The sequence below is a fragment of the Chiloscyllium punctatum genome, chromosome 2 (assembly GCF_047496795.1).
Source record: "Chiloscyllium punctatum isolate Juve2018m chromosome 2, sChiPun1.3, whole genome shotgun sequence".
NCBI lineage: Eukaryota > Metazoa > Chordata > Chondrichthyes > Orectolobiformes > Hemiscylliidae > Chiloscyllium > Chiloscyllium punctatum.
In genome coordinates this window covers 47,135,903-47,157,470 of record NC_092740.1, presented here as the reverse complement: position 1 = coordinate 47,157,470, position 21,568 = coordinate 47,135,903, and the positions used below count along the sequence as shown (strand labels likewise).

Sequence of the window (21,568 nt, the reverse complement as noted above, 5' to 3'; positions counted from 1 at the left end):
GACAGACAGATGGAAGGATAGGACAATGGGTGTGCGACGAAGGGATTTGTTAAGGAGACTCGCGACAGATACCCCAGACCTCCCAAACTTGTTTGCAGTCGGGACAATTGCTGTACCTCTTACTGTATTATATCCAGTAGAGGACATGTTCAGAGAAGGATAGTGACCCGCTCCATCAGTCAGGAGGTCTGTGCTGACTGGCAGGTCCCCATCACTTTGGGGTCATCATTGGGATATGGATTCTTGGGATCTCTATCTTTTGGGGGGCGCTGCAGGGGTCGTCAGCACTAAAACCAAAATTACCTTGTACGTGGCCTGACTATCTTAGGCAATAGCACTTCAGAAGCTCTGGAAGCAATTAATACAGATCTGGCTGAACTCAGACTCTACACACAGCAGACACGATACGCGGTGGATTATCAATTAGCACAGCAAGGGAGAGTTTGTACAATTATTGGTGACAGTTGTATCACCCATGTTATTGATGCCTCTTATAACATTACAGAAGCCATTAAGAATATCAGAGACCAGCTAGATAATTTTCAACAAGGAGCCACACAGACAGCTGGCTAAATTGGTTCATCAGTAAATCTTGGGGACACTATTTGGCACACGGGATAGTTATAGACAATAGACAATAGGTGCAGGAGTAGGCCATTCTGCCCTTCAAGCCTGCCATTCATTATGATCATAGCTGATCATCCTCAATCAGTATCCTGTTCCTGCCTTATCTCCATAACCCTTGATTCCACTATCCTTGAGAGCTCTATCCAACTCTTTCTTAAACAAATCCAGAGACTGGGGCTCCACTGCAGAGTATTCCATACGCCCACCACTCTCTGGGTGAAGAAGTTTCTCCTCATTTCTGTCCTAAATGGCCTACCCCATATTTTTAAGCTGTGTCCTCTGGTTCGGGACTCACCCATCAGCGGAAACATGTTTCCTGCCTCCAGGGTGTCCAATCCTTTAATAATCTTCTACGTCTCAATCAGATCCACTCTCAGCCTTCTAAACTCAAGGCGCTCCAACCTTTCAACATAAGATAGTCCCGCCATTCCAGGAATTGACCTCGTGAACCTACGCTGCACTCCCTCAATAACCAGAATGTCTTTCCTCAAATTTGGAGACCGGAACTGCACACAATATTCCAGGTGCGGTCTCACCAGGGCTCTGTACAGCTGCAGAAGAACCTCTTTGCTTCTATACTCAATCCCTCTTGTTATGAAGGCCAGCATGCTATTAGCTTTCTTCACTACCTGCTGTACCTTCATGCTTGCCTTCATTGACTGGTGTACAAGAACACCCAGATCTCTTTGTAGTGCCCCTTTACCTAACTTGACTCCATTTCGATAGTAATCTGCCTTCCTGTTCTTGCCACCAAAGTGGATAACCATACATTTATCCACATTAAACTGCATCTGCCCACTCACCTAACCTGTTCAGGTCACCCGGTAATCTCCTAACATCCTCCTCACACTTCACCCTGCCACCCAGCTTTGTATCATCAGCAAATTTGCTAATGTTACGATTAATACCATCTTCTATATCATTAATATATTTTGTAAAAAGCTGCCGTCCCAGCATTGATCCCTGTGGTATCCCACTGGTCACCGCCTGCCGTTCTGAAAGGGAGCCGTTTATCACTACTCTTTGTTTCCTGTCAGTTAACGAATTTTCAGTCCAAGTCAGTACTTAACCCCCAATACCATGCACCTTAATTTTGCTCACTAACCTCCTATGTGGGAGGCTTTCTGAAAGTCCAGGTACACTACATCCACTGGATCTCCCTTGTCCATCTTCAGAGTTACATCCTCAAACAATTCCAGAAGATTAGTCAAGCATGATTTCCCCTTCATAAATCCATGCTGACTCTGACCTATCCTGTTATTACTATCCAGATGTGTCGTAATTTCATCCTTTATAATAGACTCCAGTATCTTTCCCACCACTGAGGTCAGACTAACTGGTCTATAATTTCCTGCTTTCTCTCTCGCTCCTTTCTTAAAAAGTGGTACAACATTAGCCATCCTCCAATCTGCAGGAACTGACCCTGAATCTATCGAACTCTGGAAAATAATCACCAACGCATCCATGATTTCTCGAGCCACCTCCTTCAGTTCCCTGGGATGTAGACCATCAGGCCCCAGGGACTTATCAGCCTTCAGACCTAACCATCTCTCCAACACCAATTCCTGGCAAATATAAATTCCCTTCAGTTCAGGTCTTCAGCCACTGTTAGCTCAGGGAGATTGCTTGTGTCTTCCCCAGTGAACACAGATCTGAAGTACCAATTCAACTCTTCTGCCATTTCTTTGTTCCCCGTAATATATTCCCCTGTTTCTGTCTTCAAGGGCCCAATTTTAGTCTTAACCATTTTTTTCTCTTTCACATACCTAAAGAAGCTTTTACTATCCTCCTTTTATATTTTTGGCCATTTTACCTTCATACCTCATTTTTTCTCTGTGTATTTCCTTCTTAGTAATCCTCTGTTGTTCTTTAAAAGCTTCCCAGTCCTCCGTTTTCCCACTCATCTTTGCTATGTTATACTTTTTCTCTTTTGACTTTATATGTTTCTTAACTTCGCTCGTCAGCCACGGCCACCCCTGCCTCCTCATAGGATCTTTCTCCCTTTTTGGAATGAACTGATCCACAACTTCTGCATTATACCCAGAAATATCTGCCATTGTTCCTCCACTGTCATCCCTGCTAAGGTATTGCAACATTGAACTTTGGCCAGCTCCTCCCTCGTAGCTCCATAGTTCCCTTTATCCAACTGAAATATTGTCACTACCAATTGTACCCTCTCCCTTTCAAATTGCAGATTGAAGCTTATTGTATTATGGTCACTACCTCCTAATGGCTCCTTCACTTTGAGGTCCCTGATCAATTCTGGTTCGTTGCACAATACCAGATCCAGAATTGCCTTCTCCCTGGTAGGCTCCAGCATCAGCTGTTCTAAGAATCCATCTCGGAGGCACTCCACAAAGTCTTTTTCTTGAGGTCCAATACCATCCTGATTCTCCTAGTCTACCTGAATGTTGAAATCCCCCATAACAACTGTAGTAACATCTTTGCGACAGGCCAATTTCAGCTCCTTATTCAACTTACACCATACATCCATACTACTGTTTGGGAGCCTGTAGATAACTACCCTTAGAATTTCTCAGCTCTATCATACTGACTCTACATCCCCTGATTCTAGGTCCTCCCGCAGAAGGGACTGAATATTATCCTTTACGAACAGGGCCACCCCACCCCCTCTGCCCGTCAGTCTGTCCTTACGATAGCACGTATATCCTTGAATATTCATTTCCCAGGCCCTGTCCACTTGAAGCCACGTCTCAGTTATCCCCACAATATCGTTCTTCTCATTGCACTCATGCTGACATGCTGTGTGGGCCATGGATGTTTAAAGCTTTGCTGTGAGGCACTACTGATGAGAACTGTACGAGTAGTGAGTGTCACCACGGAAGAGCCCCCAACGAAATTGGCACTCCATGATACCCCCGGGATGACCGACCTCTGCATGTAAATTGGTGGTCTGCGGGCGATCTATGAAGTTGCCTCCTTGACCACAAAGGGGGGAGTGAAGTGGGAGATGACATGGGGCAGGGTGACACTAGGACACACGTCACACAAGATGGCCGCTGAGCCATCAGTTGGCCACTTGACACATTAGATGGATGCCGGACCACAATATGGAGAGAGACAGCAGAGCAAATAGAGACACTGCCTGGGGCCACCAGAATGCCAGCACAATGCAGTCACAACCTAGTTGATTAGTTTAAGGCAGGTGAGGGAGACAATACACATGAATAGCGTACACTGCCCGCTGAAGTATCTGGGTCCAGCCGACACCTTTGATAAAAATGCTAACAGCTTGATATGGACTCAATACAAAGTGCTAATAGCCAGGAGCTGCAGTAATTGTCCTTCTCAGGAAGAACGATTAACACCTATTACTACAGCAATGGACTTCCGCGCAGACATTGAAACTGACAATGTCTGCATTGAAACTAACAACAACTGCGCTGAAATTAACAAAGACTGTGCTGGAACTGACAATGACTGCACCGAATCTATCAGTGATTCTGCCATAAACAAATCATGTTACAAAGACAATAAACTCATCACTGACCAATTGTATCACATGATGTATAAAAGTAACTCGACATGTGCTCAGGGTGGAGAGAAAACCTGCAGCTGACCACTGTGCTGTTGGTGTCTTTCTCTCCCTGGAGCTCCGGTATTTCCTTGAAAAATAAACTCTGTCATGGAATCCCAACTCTGACTCAGAGACTGGTGATTTTCCCCATAACAGTGTGCACACATGTGCACGCATCAATGAGAAAGAGAGTCAGTGGGAGTGCAGAAGGGAGTTTTGTGGGGGTAGGGTCTGTCAGATCCTACGCCATCTTTACATCACCCTTTCTCAGGTCCTGGGCTCTTGTTGTCAGCCCACTCTACCGGTTCCTGGGCATTTTTTTTGTCTCTTCTGATCTGTTACTTGTGGGACTGCTTGGCCCCCATCTGTTGCTTTGCTCCAATGATTGCATGCTCCATCTATTACTTCTTCAGATCAATCTACTAGTAGCCTAGTGTTGTGGCTTTCCCAGGTTGATGCCTTAATTTTAAATTTGCCTGCTCCTGAAAGCCACCCTGGACTCTTGATTGTTGTTTCAACATTCGTCATGACTACCTGTGTAGATTTTTATTCTCTTGCATGCATAAAATTTTATCTATAGTTAACACTCTTATATTGTTTTTAATTTTAAGATATATATATAAAACTACATGTGGAATGCTTTATACTTGTGTATCTTTGGAGTGACACTTCTTCAATCGATCTGACAGCTGGTCAAACAGGATCTTCTTCTGAACCCATGTAAACTGCTGTTGACTAAGTGACTGTTGTACCGAATAACCTGAAGTTTACTCCTGATTTTACAATTTAAATTCACAATTTAAAAAATTTTTAGTTATAGATTCTTAGTCATAGAGATGTACAGCACAGAAACAGACCTTTCAGTCCAACTTGTCCATGCTGACCAGATATCCTAAATTAGTCTATTTCCATTTACCAGTACTGGACCCATATCCCTCTAAACCGTTCCTATTCATGTACCCATCCATATGCCTTTTAAATATTGTAATTGTACCAGCCTCCACCACTTCCTCTGGCAGCTCATTCCATCCATGCACCACCCTCTGTGTGAAAAAGTGGCCCCTTAGGTCCCTTTTAAATCTTTCCCTTCTCGCCCTAAACCTATGTCCTCTAGTTCTGGACTCCCCTAATTCAGAGAAAAGACCTTGACTATTCATCCTATCCATGCCCCTCATGATTTCATAAACCTCTATGAGGCCACTCCTCAGCCTCCGATACTCCAGGAAAACAGCCCAGCCTATTCAGCCTCTCCCTATAGCTCAAACCCTCCAAACGTGGCAACAGCTTTGTAAATTTTCTGTGAACCCTTCCAACTTTCACAACATTCTGCCTACAGCAGGGAAACCAGAATTGCATACAATATTCCTAAAGTGGCGTAACCAAAATCCTGTACAGCTGCAACATGACCTTCCAACTCCTGTACTCAATGCTCTGGCCAATAAAGGAAAGCATACTAAACGCCGTCTTCTTTCTGCTATCTACCTGAGATTCCACTTTGAAAGAACTATGAACCTGCACTCCAAGGTCTCTTTGTTCAGTAATACTCCCCAGGACGTTACCATTAAATATGAGTCCTGCCCGATTTGTCTTTCCAAAATGTAACGCATCACATTTATCTAAATTAAACTCCATTTGCCACTCCTTGGCCGATTGACTGTTTATTTTGGCCAGTTGTTAATGCCCAGTCCTATTGATGCTGTAAATTGGAAAATAAAACCAAAAACAAACCTGGAAACACAATAGATCAATCAGAAACCACATAAAGGAGTCTTTGTTTTGGGAAGCATTTTCTTTAAGATTGAATTGCAATTAGTCTGTTCTCTTCACGTTTGTTGAATTACTTACTGTTTATCCAGTATTGTTTGATATATAAGTCTGTATGTGATTGAATTACTGAGAAGTTTTTTTTCTCGAACAGGTCATGGATGTGGAGAGAAAATAGAAACCCAAATTAACAAGGCATAGTCTCACCAAACCTTTGTTTGTCTTCAAGGAAAACTATGAACGAATGAAGGCACTAGTTACCGAACTGAATGAGCGAGCAGAGAAAATCAGATTAGGTAAGCATATAAGAAAATTAATAATGTTTATTGGTTGCTTTCCTTTTTCTCCCCCAATCATGGTGGCACAGTGGTTAGCACTGCTGCCTCGCAACGCCAGAGATCCGGGTTCAATTCCCGCCTCAGGCGACTGACTGTGTGGAGTTTGCACGTTCTCCCCGTGTCTGCGTGGGTTTCCTCCGGGTGCTCCGGTTTCCTCCCACAGTCCAAAGATGTGCAGGTCAGGTGAATTGGCCATGCTAAATTGTCCGTAGTGTTAGGTAAGGGGTAGATGTAGATGTAGGGGTTGGGGTAGGGGTATGGGTGGGTTACGCTTCGGCGGGCGGTGTGGACTTGTTGGGCCGAAGGGCCTGTTTCCACACTGTAAGTAATCTATCTAATCTAATCATATCCGTTTTCACTAAAGCAAGTCAGTCCACCACAAAGTTTGGCTTTTGTTTTGAACAAGCAATTTTTTATGGCACAGATTTTAGAAACTTTTCGAGCAAGAAGCTGTGGGTTCATTTCGCACTCTACCACTTTCATACTTCAGTGCAGTCCTGCGAGTATACTGCATCATCAGAGATTGTTTTCGCGTGAGATATCAACTGAACAAACATGACACCAAAGTAAATTTTACTTTATAACTCCTCTCCCTGAAAACATGGTTAAAAATAATAACTGTGCACCCTGTTGAATGACTTATTTTTGGTTGAAGATTCTTTGAATGAAGTGCCAGTTGTTTGCCAGACTGATTCACATTTTTGTTCCTAGGGATTGTTTCTGGTTTTCTGTTGATCTTTTCTGAGATGCGTGAAATGCTTAGTGAATGTAGAAAAGGTTATTCTTGCGGTTTTGGTCTCATCCAGTTGATGTGGATTGGCAGTATTCTGACTGTCATTAACTGAAATTGACCCGTTCAGTAATAATACTTGAGATTTGAAAGGTTGAATCTCTTTGTTTGGGAATTTGGTTCAATCTCGAGATTTTCGTTTGTCTGAAGAAACGGAGAGAAGTACTTTTCAAACACTCTGAATTGATAACCGAGGCGCCTTACTGATAGCTTTTTAGTTATGAATAAATTAGACAATCCGTTCATATTAATACACATGCTGTTCAGCATGGGGCAGGTCTTTTGTTTAGCCTCAAGAGTTTGCTATCTTCAGGGAAAGCTATGAAGAAATGAGGACACTTGTTACAGGTTGAGTGAGCAGACAAAATCTGAAAAAGTCAGCATATAATAAAAATAATAATGTTAAATAAAGTTTCGATACGACTATGCCTTGATAGAGTTTGGGCATTACTGTCACTGTATTTGAAGTCAAATCCTGATCATGCTGAGGGACATGGTTCATAAGCTTTATTTGTGTGAGGAACATGTTATGGATTCTTTGGTAATGTTGGGATTGGAACTAGAAGGGTTTATTATGAAATATAGACTGATCATGATGATTTTTGCTTGTCTTCATGAGCTCTGGAATCACAGAAACAGAGTACCTACAGTGCAGAAAGAGGCCATTTGGCCCATTAAGTCTGCAATGACCTGTGAAGAGCATCCCACCCTATCCCCGTAGCCCCGCATTTAGCATGAATTCATCTAGTCTGCACATTCTTAGACACTATGGGGCAACTTAGCATGGCCAATCCACCTAACCTGCACATCTTTGGACTGTGGGAAGAAACTGGAACACCTAATGGAAACCTATGCAGCCAGGGATTGAACATACAAAGTGCACACAGTTGCCTCAACTGGAATCGAGCTGGGTTCCTGGTGCTGTAAGGCAGCAGTGCTAACCACTGAGCCACCACACTGCCCCTCTACTCGATGAATGTCTGGGCTATCATTGATACTTCCCTTATTGTGCTTTCTACATCTGATATAGAATTCATTATTCTAACTTACACTACAGATTTAGAATACGTGCCACTCATGAACAATTCATCCATTTGGTTAAAGGGATGCATAATTGCTCGTCTTGTTCACGTAGGTCCCAGCTGAGCTGTTGACACTTAAAGCAGCTTGCCATACAAAATCTAATGAAAATTAACTGTGTAAAGACAAGTCTAATGTTCCATAGTTAAGTTTGCCCATTATACCATCTATCAACATACTTGGTGGTAAGTAAAGCAAATTAGAAGCTTCTGTTTTCATCTGTCATGTTCTATATTTTATGTCTATAGGGCATCTGCGGTTAATGTCAAACCAAAAGTAGTGAGAGTTGGAAGTTTGTAACTTAATCAGTGTTATCCACGGAAAGGTTTATCAGTTTGTTAACCATTAAAGATCTGTTGGAAATTTAGCTAATAATGAATTCAAGCAAGGTTTTATAACTTTTTTTTACAATCTAGGGGGAGGAGAAAAAGCTCGACAGCGTCACACATCCAGAGGGAAGTTGCTCCCTAGAGAACGTATCAACCAATTACTTGATCCGGGGTGAGTCAGCTTGCGTTGGTTGAAGAGTTATATGAAATGTAAAACTAAACATGTGTGGTGTACCACCCTTGATTTTCTTTGGAACCCTCAGCAGTCTAAGAATTAATGGAATTGGTAGCATTAAGTCTTCACATTTGAAGAATGGTATACTGAACTCAGTGGAGAAAAAACACCTGTAGTACTAAGCCCTTTTCTGCATTTTGCCATCAAGTTCAGAAGATCTTTATTCATTTGCAGATGCCAACAGCAGCTAAAGCAATGATCTGACTTTTCCTTTTATTAGTTTTAGGCAAGTTAAATACAAGCATCCTTCGTTAAGTACATTCAAGTCTTAGGTAGACATTTTTAAATAGTGAAGGAATCAAGGATTATTGGGAACAGGCAGGAAAGTGGAGTTGAGGAATATTAGATCAGTCAGGATCTCAATGAATGCCAGAGCAGACTTTGGCTGAATGGCCAACTTCTGTTCCTACTTCTGATGGCCTTCTTACAAGTTGCCATTGATTGAATTGTTGTAGTGTCCTAGAATAAGTTTAAACTGCCTGTAAAGTGCTTGGGAAAACTCTATTGTCAGGTAAGGCAGTATATAAATGTATGTCTTTTTGTTTCTTTTAAAACCATTCTAAAAATTTAGGGACTCATAACCAGAATATATCTCTGATGTGGCAAGGATTTTCTGCTCTTTTTTTACATACTTTTGTAGACTATGTTTTCTCATATATATTCTCAGTTGTTGCTGTTAACTTCACTTTGTCTTGTTAAATTTGTTACTTTGCTGCCACAAGAATTATAGATACATTGGATGGTAACACGCTACCAATGCTCAAGGATACACTTAACCTTAAAACTACAACTTAGTGTCCCCATGCCAAGCACAGTTATTTGTGTGGTGAGCAGTTGTATTCCTAGAGTGAGCATTTTAAAAATTCTTGTCACAAGTTTATCGTAACTACAGCAAACTAATTTCTTAATTTCCTTTCGAGGCAAGAGAATCCAATGCATGCATAAATAGGTATGGAAATAAGATAAACTCCAAGAGATTTACAGGGGTCAGCAGCAGACTGTCATGGCAAGTTAGCCATGATACAGTGAAAGGTACCCAGAAGCTATGAGTTCAAATCCCACAATAGCGAGTTGTGACACTAAATTCTATTATACTAGTTAGGGACAATCATTAGCAAAAGAACAATGAAATCTCCTGGATCATCATAAAAAGCAACTAGTTCCCTGTAACCCTTAAAGGAAGGGAGTGATTAGATTAGATAAGATGACCTACAGTGTGGAAACAGGCCCTTCGGCCCAACAGACACTGGGAGAATGTGCAAACTCCACACAGTCACCCGAGGCTGGAATTGGAACCGGGTCCCTGGTGCTGTGAGGCTGTGGTGCTGTGAGGCTGCAGTGCTAACTACTGAGCCACCGTCCTGCCCCTCGTATCTACCCCAACATATAATTCTGGTTGTACACAATGAGTTGTATTTCCCAGATTCGTGGAGGGACCAGCATATTCTGAAAGAGAGATTTGCCAATGTGTTTCTGCCTCCTGCAACTTTTCCCAAGGATAGCCGCACCAAGTGTCAGAGACCTATCTGCCATGGAATGCCAATTGTTGACAATTTTCATACCACAAAGACTCCACCTGTTCAAAGAGAAGGATTGCCACCACCACCTTGCAACATTTGGAGTACATAATTAATGTAGTCTTGAAAGTTTTACCCAGATCAAGCAATTTGTTTTAAAGTGGAAATGTTTGCCGAGTCTTCAGAAGTAGTGTGAGCATGTGAGATAATTATAATTCATTTCACCTGACTTCATGGGAAGTGGATTTATATGTGTTATTAATTATGGTGGGATTGTAATTTTGGCACTAAATCACCCTTTCTACAATTACATAAATATAAGAAGTGGTGTCCAGGCACTGATGTGTCTGACAGTGCAGCCTGCCAAGATTTGCCAGTTTGCTTATACAGGTATCTATGGTTTGCAGTAGTTACACAACATACTTCTGATACTCCTTCACTAATTGAAAATATTTGAATTCAAAATGTACACATTTTGCTTTGTAGGAGGTAAAAGATTGAAATAGATAAAGTAAAGTTCTGACTGCTCTTGCAGAATAGTGCTTGTTTTTACCTAATACCTTTGATGTAAATATTTTAAAGCAATTCACATGGTAAATTATTTGCTGAAGTATGGTGATGGTTATTCACACAAATGTAGCAGCTATTCTGTGACAACAGTGACTCACAAGAACAGTGATATGATTGACCTGGTAATTTATTTTTAAGTGGTATTGAGCAGGGAAAAATTTGTTACCATGCTTGTTGTTCTCCTAGTTTAGATAGTATAATGGGATATATAACATATTTTCTAAACCACTGGATGTGACCTACATGAGCTTGGTCTAATGTCCCTTGATTAGGATCTCAAAAAATACAAGGCTATCTGTATATTGCACTAAAATATTAGACACATTCAGTTCTGTTGTAGGGCTTGAAAACATGCTCTTCTGTCTGAGAAATAAGAAAATAATATAACTCCACAAATGAATTTTAAGAATGAAGTATTATGTTATCGATTTGTGAATTTGTTTTAGCTGAGATTCATGATAGTTAAATTCATCCTTTGAAGTATATTCCCTTTTATTCTTACGATGGAGATGTGGAATGTTGTTGAAAAATGAAGAATGGTAAATGCTTGCTTGACTTTGTCTTTAAAGAACATATGTACATTTTAAAATAACTATTTATTTTTAAAAGTTGATCTAAGTTTATCCTTCAAATTTGATCTACCTGTACCTTGATTTGACTGTGGCGTAAATGTGTCATGTTCTCCCAGCAGTGTAGAGTGGTAAGCATTAATTGCTAATTTAATGTTTTGTAACTATTGTCTTGGCACTGTTAATTGTTTAACATTTCCAAATATTGAAATTTAACATTTAAAGTAGAAATAATTGACGCAAATGATTTAACTTCTATTCTATTAATTTGCTTGGTTTATCATCTTAAAGAAAATCAGTATTTCAATAATGTGAAATGAAGGTTAAAAATTGTCTTCTGCGAGGGCTTTAATTCCATCATAATTCTACCTTAGTGCTTAAACATAACAAACCTTAGGTGTATGATATTGCTGTATGTTATAATGTTGTCTTTGCACAGATGGTGACCTGTGTTAATACCACATTGTCATTGACTATCGCTCTTATTTTCAATTTATTGAACTTGTATTATTTAAAAATAAAGGCATGGGCTGTATTTTAACCTTTGGTTCAGATGACGTCGAGAAGCTATGATATTAATTCCTTAATTAAACTACAGACTTATTACTCACTCCCAATATTCAGAAATCCTACATTATTTCTTAAAGCTGAATAAACTTAAAAAATGGTTGAGAATGAAGGGATATTTTTTGGGTCAACTTGCTGTGGGAAGTGTTTCTGTATAGGTCTGGTTACGCTACTGCTTGTGAAAATGAACTGCACTGTACTGTTTCAATCCCAGCTGGCGATAATACCTGTTCTAGAAAAACTAAATCCTGAAATGAAATCTGACTTGATAGATCATGTGTTTAATTTTTGTATAAATTTGTTGCACAAAAGAAGAAAATGATAAGTAAAGCTGTATGTGGAGGAGAGTTGGAAAGATCTTAACACAAATATCAAAACAAAGTTCCAACCTGCTTCCGAATATTCGCTGTTGCAGAGACTTAATTCCAAAGAAATATCATGTGTATTTCAGCTTTTAAAATATTTACTTAACTGACTGTTTCCAGTTTCTTTCCTGAACTATTGAGATTTTGTTTTACAGTTCCTTTCTAAGTCTGATGGCATGAACTGTTTACTGTTTTGATGGTCCAAATCTTCTCAGTTTTAATAACTTGAAGGCTTTCATAATAGGAAGAAGTAAAATAATGTGGTTGCCGGAAAGCTGATATAAAAATAAAATATGCTGGAGAAATTCAGCAGGTGTGGAGACAGAAATAAAGTCAATGTTTCAAATATGGTATGACTCTCCATCAGAATTAATACCACAGCTTCTAGATGTCATCTGAACCAAACATTAAGTTACAGCCCAATGTTTACATTTTTAAATGGTAAAGATTCCATAAATTGAAAATTTGCATGTTATCAACACTGTGGAATTATCAACTTTGTTTCTCTCTCCACAGATGTTGCCAGATCTCCTGAGTTTCTTCAGCACTTTCTGTTTTCATTATTGAAGACTTCTGTAAAAGATCTCCTGGATTGGAAACACCACACTAAAACATTTCAGTTAGATTAACTGTTTCCCCAGAACTAACACAATTCTCCTGTTAGAGAAATTGTTTACTTCTGAATTGAACTACGGATACTTCTAGGCCAATGCCTTGAACTTTCTGTTCCAAAGTTAGAACTAAACTAATTGTTGGATTGTGTTTACTCTATCTGTGTAAAACAATAATATAAACATTAAATTTATTAGCACTGTGGGTTTCTCCTAAGCACCTGACTGCAGTCACGTGCTTTCTTGGAACTGGTGCACTGAGGTCACTATCCCAAGTGCCTTTCTGGACTGAGCCATGTTCACCTGCCTTTATGTTAAACTCCAAATCTCTATCTTATATGTATACATACCTTACATCACAGCTTTCTGTTGCTAGGGGAAGTTTCAATTTCCACTGCTAATGGCCTTGAAAAACCAATTGTTTATTCCGCTCTTTAACATATTTGACAATTGCATGATTGAATTGAGCTTGTAATTGTGGAATGTTTTTAATCTTGGGGAAACCTGTATTATGACTCATTTTATTTCTAATCTGATAAAAGGGAAACAGTTGTTATAGTTAGTGATGTTGTCATGCAAGCAGCAAGTTGAAAGCAACTCCAAACAGCAGGAAACCTGTATAGTTTCTGTGCTATTGAGAAGCCTTCATGATGACAGGTGTTTAGTCATTCTTTTAATTTTTCTTCCTAATTAACTGAATTAGGGCCTATTTCAGCATAGTGGTATTGTCCCTGTCTTGAAGGTCTGGGTTCAAGTCCTACCTGCCCTCGAGGTGTGTCTTAAGATGCCTGAACAATTAGTTTTTTTTTTACTGAATATCTGTGAACTAGTTTGATGGCATTCTGTAATGTTTTATATGGCTTAATTCAAGCTAGAGAGTGGAGTACAAAATTACCTCAGACGCTCACCTGTCCAATAGAGTCATAGAGATGTGCAGCACGGAAACAGACCCTTTGGTCCAACTCGCCCATGCCGACCATCCCAACCCAATCTAGTCCCACCTGCCAGCACCTGGCCCATATCTCTCCAAACTCTTCCTATTCATATACCCGTCCAGATGCCTTTGAAATGTTGCAATTGTACCAGACTCCACCACTTCCCCTGGCAGCTCATTCAGTACACGTACCATCCTCTGAGTGAAAAGGTTGCCTCTTAGGTCTCTTTTATATCTTTCCCCTCTCACCCTAAAACTATGCCCTCTAGTTCTGGACTCCCCCACCCCAGGGAAAAGACTTTGCCTATTTACCCGATCCATGCCCCACATAATTTTGTAAACCTCTATAAGGTCACCCCTCAGCCTCCGATGCTCCAGGGAAAACAGCCCCAGCCTATTCAAGCTCTCCCTATAGTTCAAATCCTCCAACCCTGACAACATCCTTGTAAATCTTTTTTGAACCCTTTCAAGTTTCACAACATCTTTCCAATAGGAAGGAAACCAGAATTGCACGCAATATTCCAAAAGTGGCCTAACCAATGTCCTGTACAGCTGCAACATGACCTCCCAATTCCTGTACTCAATATAGAACATAGAACATAGAAAAATACAGCGCAGTACAGGCCCTTTGGCCCTCGATGTTGCACTGATCCAAGCCCACCCAACCTACACTAGCCCACTATCCTCCATATGCCTATCCAATGCCCGTTTAAATGCCCATAAAGAGGGAGAGTCCACCACTGCTACTGGCAGGGCATTCCATGAACTCACGACTTGCTGAGTAAAGAATTTATCCCTTAATTTAAAGCTATGCCCCCTCGTAATAGCTGACTCCATACATGGAAAAAGGTTCTCATGGTCAACCCTATCTAAACCCCTAATCATCTTGTACACCTCTATCAAGTCACCCCTAAACATTCTTTTCTCCAATGTAAACAGCCCCATACGATCTTCCTACCATACCAAGTAACATCCTGGTAAACCTCTTCTGCACCCGTTCCAGTGCCTCCACATCCTTCCTAAAGTATGGCGACCAAAACTGCACACAATACTCCAGATGCGGCCGCACCAGAGTCTTATACAACTGCAACATGACCTCAGGACTCCGGAACTCAATTCCTCTACCAATAAAAGCTAGTACGCCATATGCCTTCTTCACCGCACAATTTACCTGGGTGGCAACTTTCAGAGATCTGTGTACATGGACACCAAGATCCCTCTGCTCATCCACACTACCAAGTATCCGACCATTAGCCCAGTACCCCATCTTTTTGTTACTCATACCAAAGTGAATCACTTCACACTTACCCACATTGAACTGCATTTGCCACCTTTCTGCCCAGCTCTGCAGTTTATCTATATCCCGCTGTAACCTGACACATCCTTCCTCACTGTCAACAACTCCACCGACTTTTGTATCATCCGCAAACTTGCTCACCCAGCCTTCTAGCCCCTCCTCCAGGTCATTTATAAAAATGACAAACAGCAATGGTCCCAAAACAGATCCTTGCGGAACACCGCTAGTAACTGCACTCCAAGATGAACCTTTACCATCAACTACTACCCTCTGTCTTCTTCCAGCCAGCCAATTCCTAATCCAAACCTCCAACTCACCCTCAATGCCATACCTCCGTATTTTTTGCAGTAGCCTACCATGGGGAACCTTATCAAATGCCTTACTAAAATCCATATACACCACATCTACTGCTTTACCCTCGTCCACCTCCTTAGTCACTTTCTCAAAGAATTCAATAAGGTTTGTGAGGCACGATCTGCCCTTCACACAACCATGCTGACTATCCTTGATCACATTATTCCTATCCAGATGTTCATAGATCCTATCCCTTACAATTCTTTCTAAGACTTTGCCCACAACAGAAGTGAGGCTCACCGGCCTATAGTTACTAGGGTTATCCCTACTCCCCTTCTTGAACAATGGAACCACATTTGCTATCTTCCAGTCTTCTGGCGCTATTCCTGTAGACAACGAGGACATAAAAATCAAGGCCAATGGCTCTGCAATCTCCTCCCTTGCTTCCCAGAGAATCCTAGGATAAATGCCATCGAGCCCAGGGGACTTATCTATTTTCACCCTTTCCAGAATTTCCAACACCTCTTTCCTACATACCTCAAAGCCGTCCATTCTAATTAATTGTGACTCAGTATTCTCATCGGCAACAATGTCCTGTTCCTGAGTGAATACTGACGAAAAGTATTCATTCAGTGTCTCCTCAATCTCTTCAGCCTCCACACGCAACTTCCCACTACTATCCTTGACTGGACCTATTCCTACCCTAGTCATTCTTTTATTCCTGACATATCTATAGAAAGCCTTTGGGTTTTCCCTAATCCTACCAACTAAGGAATTTTCATGTCCCCTCCTTGCTGCTCTTAGCTCTCTCTTCAGATCCTTCCTGTCTACCTTATAACTCTCAATCGCCCCAATTGAACCTTCACGCCTCATCTTTACATAGGCCGCCCTCTTCCCTTTAACAAGGGATTCCAATTCCTTATTAAACCATGGCTCCCTCACACGACCCTTTCCTCCCTGCCTGACAGGTACATACTTATCAAGGACACTCAATAGTTGCTCCTTGAACAAGCTCCACATATCAATTGCGCCCAATCGAGCTCGAGCTATAGCTTTCCCAGTCAATATCAGGAAAGTTAAAGTCCCCTATAACAACCACCCTGTTACTTTCACTCTTTTCCTGAATTATCCTTGCAATCCTTTCTTCTATGTCTCTCGGACTATTAGGAGGCCTGTAGAAAACTCCTAACAGGGTGACCTCACCTTTCCTATTCCAAACCTCAGCCCAAACTACCTCAGATGGCGAGTCTTCATCCATCGTCTTTCCACTGCTGTAATACCATCTTTGACAAGCAATGCCACAACTCCCCCTCTTTTACCCCCACCTCTGACCCTACTAAAACATTTAAACCCTGGAACCTGCAACAGCCAATCCTGTCCCTGTTCTACCCATGTCTCTGTAATAGCCACAACATCAAAATCCCAGGTACCAACCCACGCTGCGAGTTCACCTACCTTATTTCGTATACTTCTTGCATTGAAGTATACACACTTCAAGCCACTTTCCTGTTTACAGGCACCCTCCTTTGAGATTGATGCCATGTTCCTAACCTCCCTACACTCCAGGTCCTGCACCCTAAAGCTACAGTCTAGGTTCCCATGCCCCTGCAGAGTTAGTTTAAACCCCCCCCACGCCCCCCCAAGAGCAATAGCAAACCTCCCCCCAAGGATACTGGTGCCTCTCAGGTTCAGGTGTAGACCATCCTGTTTATAGAGGTCCCACCTTCCCCAGAAAGAACCCCAGTTATCCAGAAACCGGAATCCCTCCCTCCTGCACCATCCCTGTAGCCACGCATTTAACTGTTCTCTCTCCCTATTCCTCGACTCTCTATCACGTGGCATGGGTAACAAACCAGAGACAACAACTCTGTTTGTTCTAACTCTGAGCTTCCAACCTAGCTCCCTGAAAGCCTGCCTAACATCCTCAGCCCTCCTCCTACCTATGTCGTTGGTGCCAATGTGGACCACGACTTCGGGCTGCTCCCCCTCCCCCTTAAGGACCCAGAAAACGATCAGAGACGTCACGTACCCTTGCACCTGGGAGGCAACATACCAAACGTGAGTCTCTCTCGCTCCCACAAAACCGCCTATCTGTGCCCCGAACTATTGAGTCCCCAATAACTATTGCTCTGCTCTTCTCCACCCTTCCCTTCTGAGCAACAGGGACAGGCTCCGTGCCAGAGGCCTGAACCCCATTGCTTACCCCTGGTAAGTCGTCCCCCCCACAAGTATCCAAAACGGTATACTTGTTCTTGAGGGGAATGGCCGCAGGGGGTCCCTGCACTGGCTATTTCCTCCGAGTCCCCCTCACTGTCACCCATCTGTCTGCAATCTTTGGAGTTACTACTTCCCTAAAGCTCCGATCTATGACCCCCTCTGCCTCCCGAAGGATCCTAAGTTCATCCAACTCCAGCTCCAGTTCCCTAACACGGTCTTGGAGGAGCTGGAGATGGGTGCACTTCCTGCAAGTATAATCAGTCAGGACGACCATGGCATCCCTCACCCCAAACATGTTGCAAGAGGAACATTGCTGACCAATAAAGGAAAGCATACCAAACACCACCTTCACTATTCTGTCTACCTGCAACTCCACTTTCAAGGAGCTATGAGCCTGCACTCCAAGGTCTCTTTGTTCAGCAACACTCTCTAGGACCTTACCATTAAGTGTATAAGTCCTGCTAAGATTAGCTTTCCCAAAATGCAGCACCACACATTTATTTAAATTAAACTCTATTTGTCACTTCTCAGCCCTTTGGCCCATCTGATCAAGATCCAATTGTAATCTGAGGAACCTTCTTCGCTGTCCACTGCACCTCCAATTTTGGTGTCATCTGCAAACTTACTAACTATACCTCTTATGCTCACATTCAAATTATTTATATAAATGATGAAAAGTAATGGACCCAGTACTGATCCTTGTGGCACTCCACTGGTCACAGGCCTCCAGTCTGAAAAACAACCCTCCACCACCACCCTCTGTCTTCTACCTTTGAGCCAGTTCTGTATCTAAGTGGCTAGTTCTCCCTGTATTCCATGAGATCTAACCTTACTAATCAGTCTCCGATGGGGAACCTTGTCGAATGCCTTACTGAAATACATATAGATCACATCTACTGCTCTGCCTTCCTCACTCCTCTTTGTTACTTCTTCAAAAAACTCAATCAAGCTTGTGAGACATGATTTCCCATTCATAAAGCCATGTTGACTTTCCCTAATCAGTCTTTGCCTTTCCTATTCAGGTACATCCTGCTGCTCCAACAACTTGCTCACCACCGACATCAGGCTCACTGGTCTATAGTTCCCTGGCTTGTCCTTGCCACCGTTCTTAAATAGTGGCACCACGTTAGCTAACCTCCAGTCCTTTGGCACCTCACCTGTGGCTATCGATGATACAAATATCTCAGCAAGAGGCCCAGCAATCACTTCCCTAGCTTCCCACAGAGTTCTCGGGTATACCTGATCAGGTCCTGGGGACTTATCCCCTCTTATGTGTTTCAAGACATCCAGCACTTCTTCCTCTGTAATATGGACATTTTTCAAGATGTCACCATCTATTTCCCTACATTCTATATCTTCCATGTCCTTTTCCACAGTAAACGCTGATGCAAAATACTCATTTGGTATCTGCCCCATCTCTTGTGGCTCCATACAAAGGCTGCCTTGCTGATCTTTGAGGGGGATTCAGTGAACTGTGATCAACATGGCATGAGGACATTTTTCTCTAAATTCATTTGCTTTAGTGTTGCCCAGTTCTCCAATTTATTCTGGAGAAAAGTCAAACTGGACTTGAAACATTAACTCTCCTTTCGTCCAGAGCTACTGCCAGACATGCTGAGATTCTCAGCATTTGTTTTCCAACTATGGCCTTGTCCTGATCCGATGTTGAAGTTTTAATGTGAACAGTACATGTAAGAGGCAGTAGTGGCTTACAGCAGTCATTTAAAAAATAGAAAAGTATGCATTATGATAGTGCCAGCCTTTCCACAGCATCAGGAGTCATACTTTTGGAACCCTGTAGCTTTGTGAAAGAGTGAATGTGCTCAGGGTGAAAGTTCCAGTAAATGATTGTGAGTTGACTGATGGAGCAGCTACTGTTGGGAAAATAAGAAATAAAAAAGGTTGGTAAGGATGTGGGCCCTGGCATTTGACAAATTCTGTCTTTGTAGACAATTTTTACAGCCAACTGATGCACAGTAAAATCCTACGAACAAAAAATAGTCCAGCTATTGACTCAGTAATATATTATCAATAGTAATGTTAAGCATGTTAGAATTTTTTTATTTAGAAAAGATACATTTTATTTGACAGATCTCCATTCCTGGAATTTTCACAATTTGCGGGTTATCAACTGTATGGCGAAGAAGAGGTACCAGCAGGAGGCATCATCACAGGGATCGGAAGAGTATCAGGGTAAATATTATATTTGAATCTTCCTTTACCCATCTTTTTACTGTAAAAAGGTGTTATGGAAAGCTGTTCAGGATATGTCATGTAAGAAATAGTGTGTGGGGACTGGGTGAAGTAGTTATGGTAATGACTGATGGCCTACTGCCACACTTGTCGGCAACAAGTTTTAAGGAATTACCATTGTTGCATAAAAAAGTTCTTCCTCACATGCCTCTTGCTCAAAGCCTCAAGTCTGTCGCACATAGTTCTCGCACCATTTACTGATGGACACACCTTTCCTTTGCATTATCTACACTTGCTATAATCTTGTACACCTGTATAAAATTTCTCTTTGGTCTCCTTTGGTCCAAGGAAAACAAACCCAGCCTCTATAACTTACTCCTAACTGATCTCTAACTCACCCCTAACTAACCTCTAACTCAGTCCTTGGCTGCAGTCCAATTCAAGGCCCCACCCGTCTCCTCAACCTTGCAGGCAGCCCCCTTCCACCACTTTCCAAGTCTGGAAGGCTGTAACCTTTTTTCTTGCCTGCTGGGAACAAAATTATCTGATCATACATAGGCTGAGGCTGTTAAATGGCCATTATTGGATCACTGTTTAGATCAGAGTGGTGCTGGTAAAGCACAGCAGGTCAGGCAGCATCCGAGGAGCAGGAAATCGACATTTCAGGCAAAAGCCCTTCACCAGGAATAGAGGAAAAGTTAGGGTCAAAAAGGTGATTATGATGTGAGGCAAGGTTAGAATATTGAATGAGTACTTTGTTTTGGTGCTCACAAAAGAGGAGGCATCCAACAAAATATCAGTGGAAGTAGAGATAGTGGAAAGTAAGTGGGCGAGAAGTGATTCAGTGAAATGGCTAGCTAAATGTAAGAGTGAAAATGTTGCATGCTCCAAATAGTTTGCATCTCAGTAGAAGTCAAAATAGTGCAATATCTTGCTACAATCTTCCCATAACATGAGAGAGATACCAGAGAATTAGATTGGTAAATCTGACATAATTTCACAAAAAAGTGTGAAGAACAGCACTCAGGACAGTCTAGTCAATTCAACATCAGTGCAGGAAGAACTTTAGAAACAATAATCAGTAGAAACCTAGGAGAAGTTTGAGTTAACTAAGAAAAGGTACCATGGGTTTTGCAGTGCATGTATAGTGGCATAGTGATAAAGTCAATGGACTCTAATCCAGAGGCCCAGGCTAATGCTGTCAGGTCATGGGTTCAAATCCAATATGATAGCTGGCAGAATTAAAGTTCAATTCAGAAATCTGGTATATAAAATTAGGCCCAGTAGTGGTGATTGTGCAAACCCACTTAATTCACTAATGTCCTTCAGGAAAGGAAACCAGCCATCCTAGTCAAAGATGATTTCTGACTCAAAGCATTGTGGTTGACAGTTAACTGCCCTCTTAATTGGCTTTGCCAGCCACCCAGTTCAAGAGTGATTAGGAATTTGGACAAGGTTACAAATGCTGGTCTTGCCAGTGACACCTACAACCCACAAAAGAATAATAAAATTGTAGAGGACAGATCATAATTTACATAATCATTCTCGATAAATCTAACTGAATTTTCACTGAAATAACAGAGAAAGCTGACAAAGAGAGCCAGCCTGCCTCTTTTACTATCGGTAGAAAATTTACCTGCCATCTCATAGAGTCATAGAGATGTACAGCATGGAAACAGACTTTTCGGTCCAACCCGTCCATGCCGACGAGATATCCCAACCCCACCTAGTCC

General features: G+C 41.8%; 1 protein-coding gene across 1 annotated transcript in view; it reads left to right on the top strand.

Annotated features, from left to right (window-relative positions):
• mccc2 (methylcrotonyl-CoA carboxylase subunit 2) overlaps positions 1-21,568 on the top strand; it is a 134,217-nt gene that overhangs the window by 17,499 nt on the left and 95,150 nt on the right. Inside the window, exons 2-4 of the mRNA XM_072581996.1 lie at positions 6,159-6,225; positions 8,554-8,638; positions 19,734-19,835. Of these exons, the coding sequence (XP_072438097.1) occupies positions 6,159-6,225; positions 8,554-8,638; positions 19,734-19,835 (254 nt within the window). The remainder of the gene's footprint in view (positions 1-6,158; positions 6,226-8,553; positions 8,639-19,733; positions 19,836-21,568) is intronic.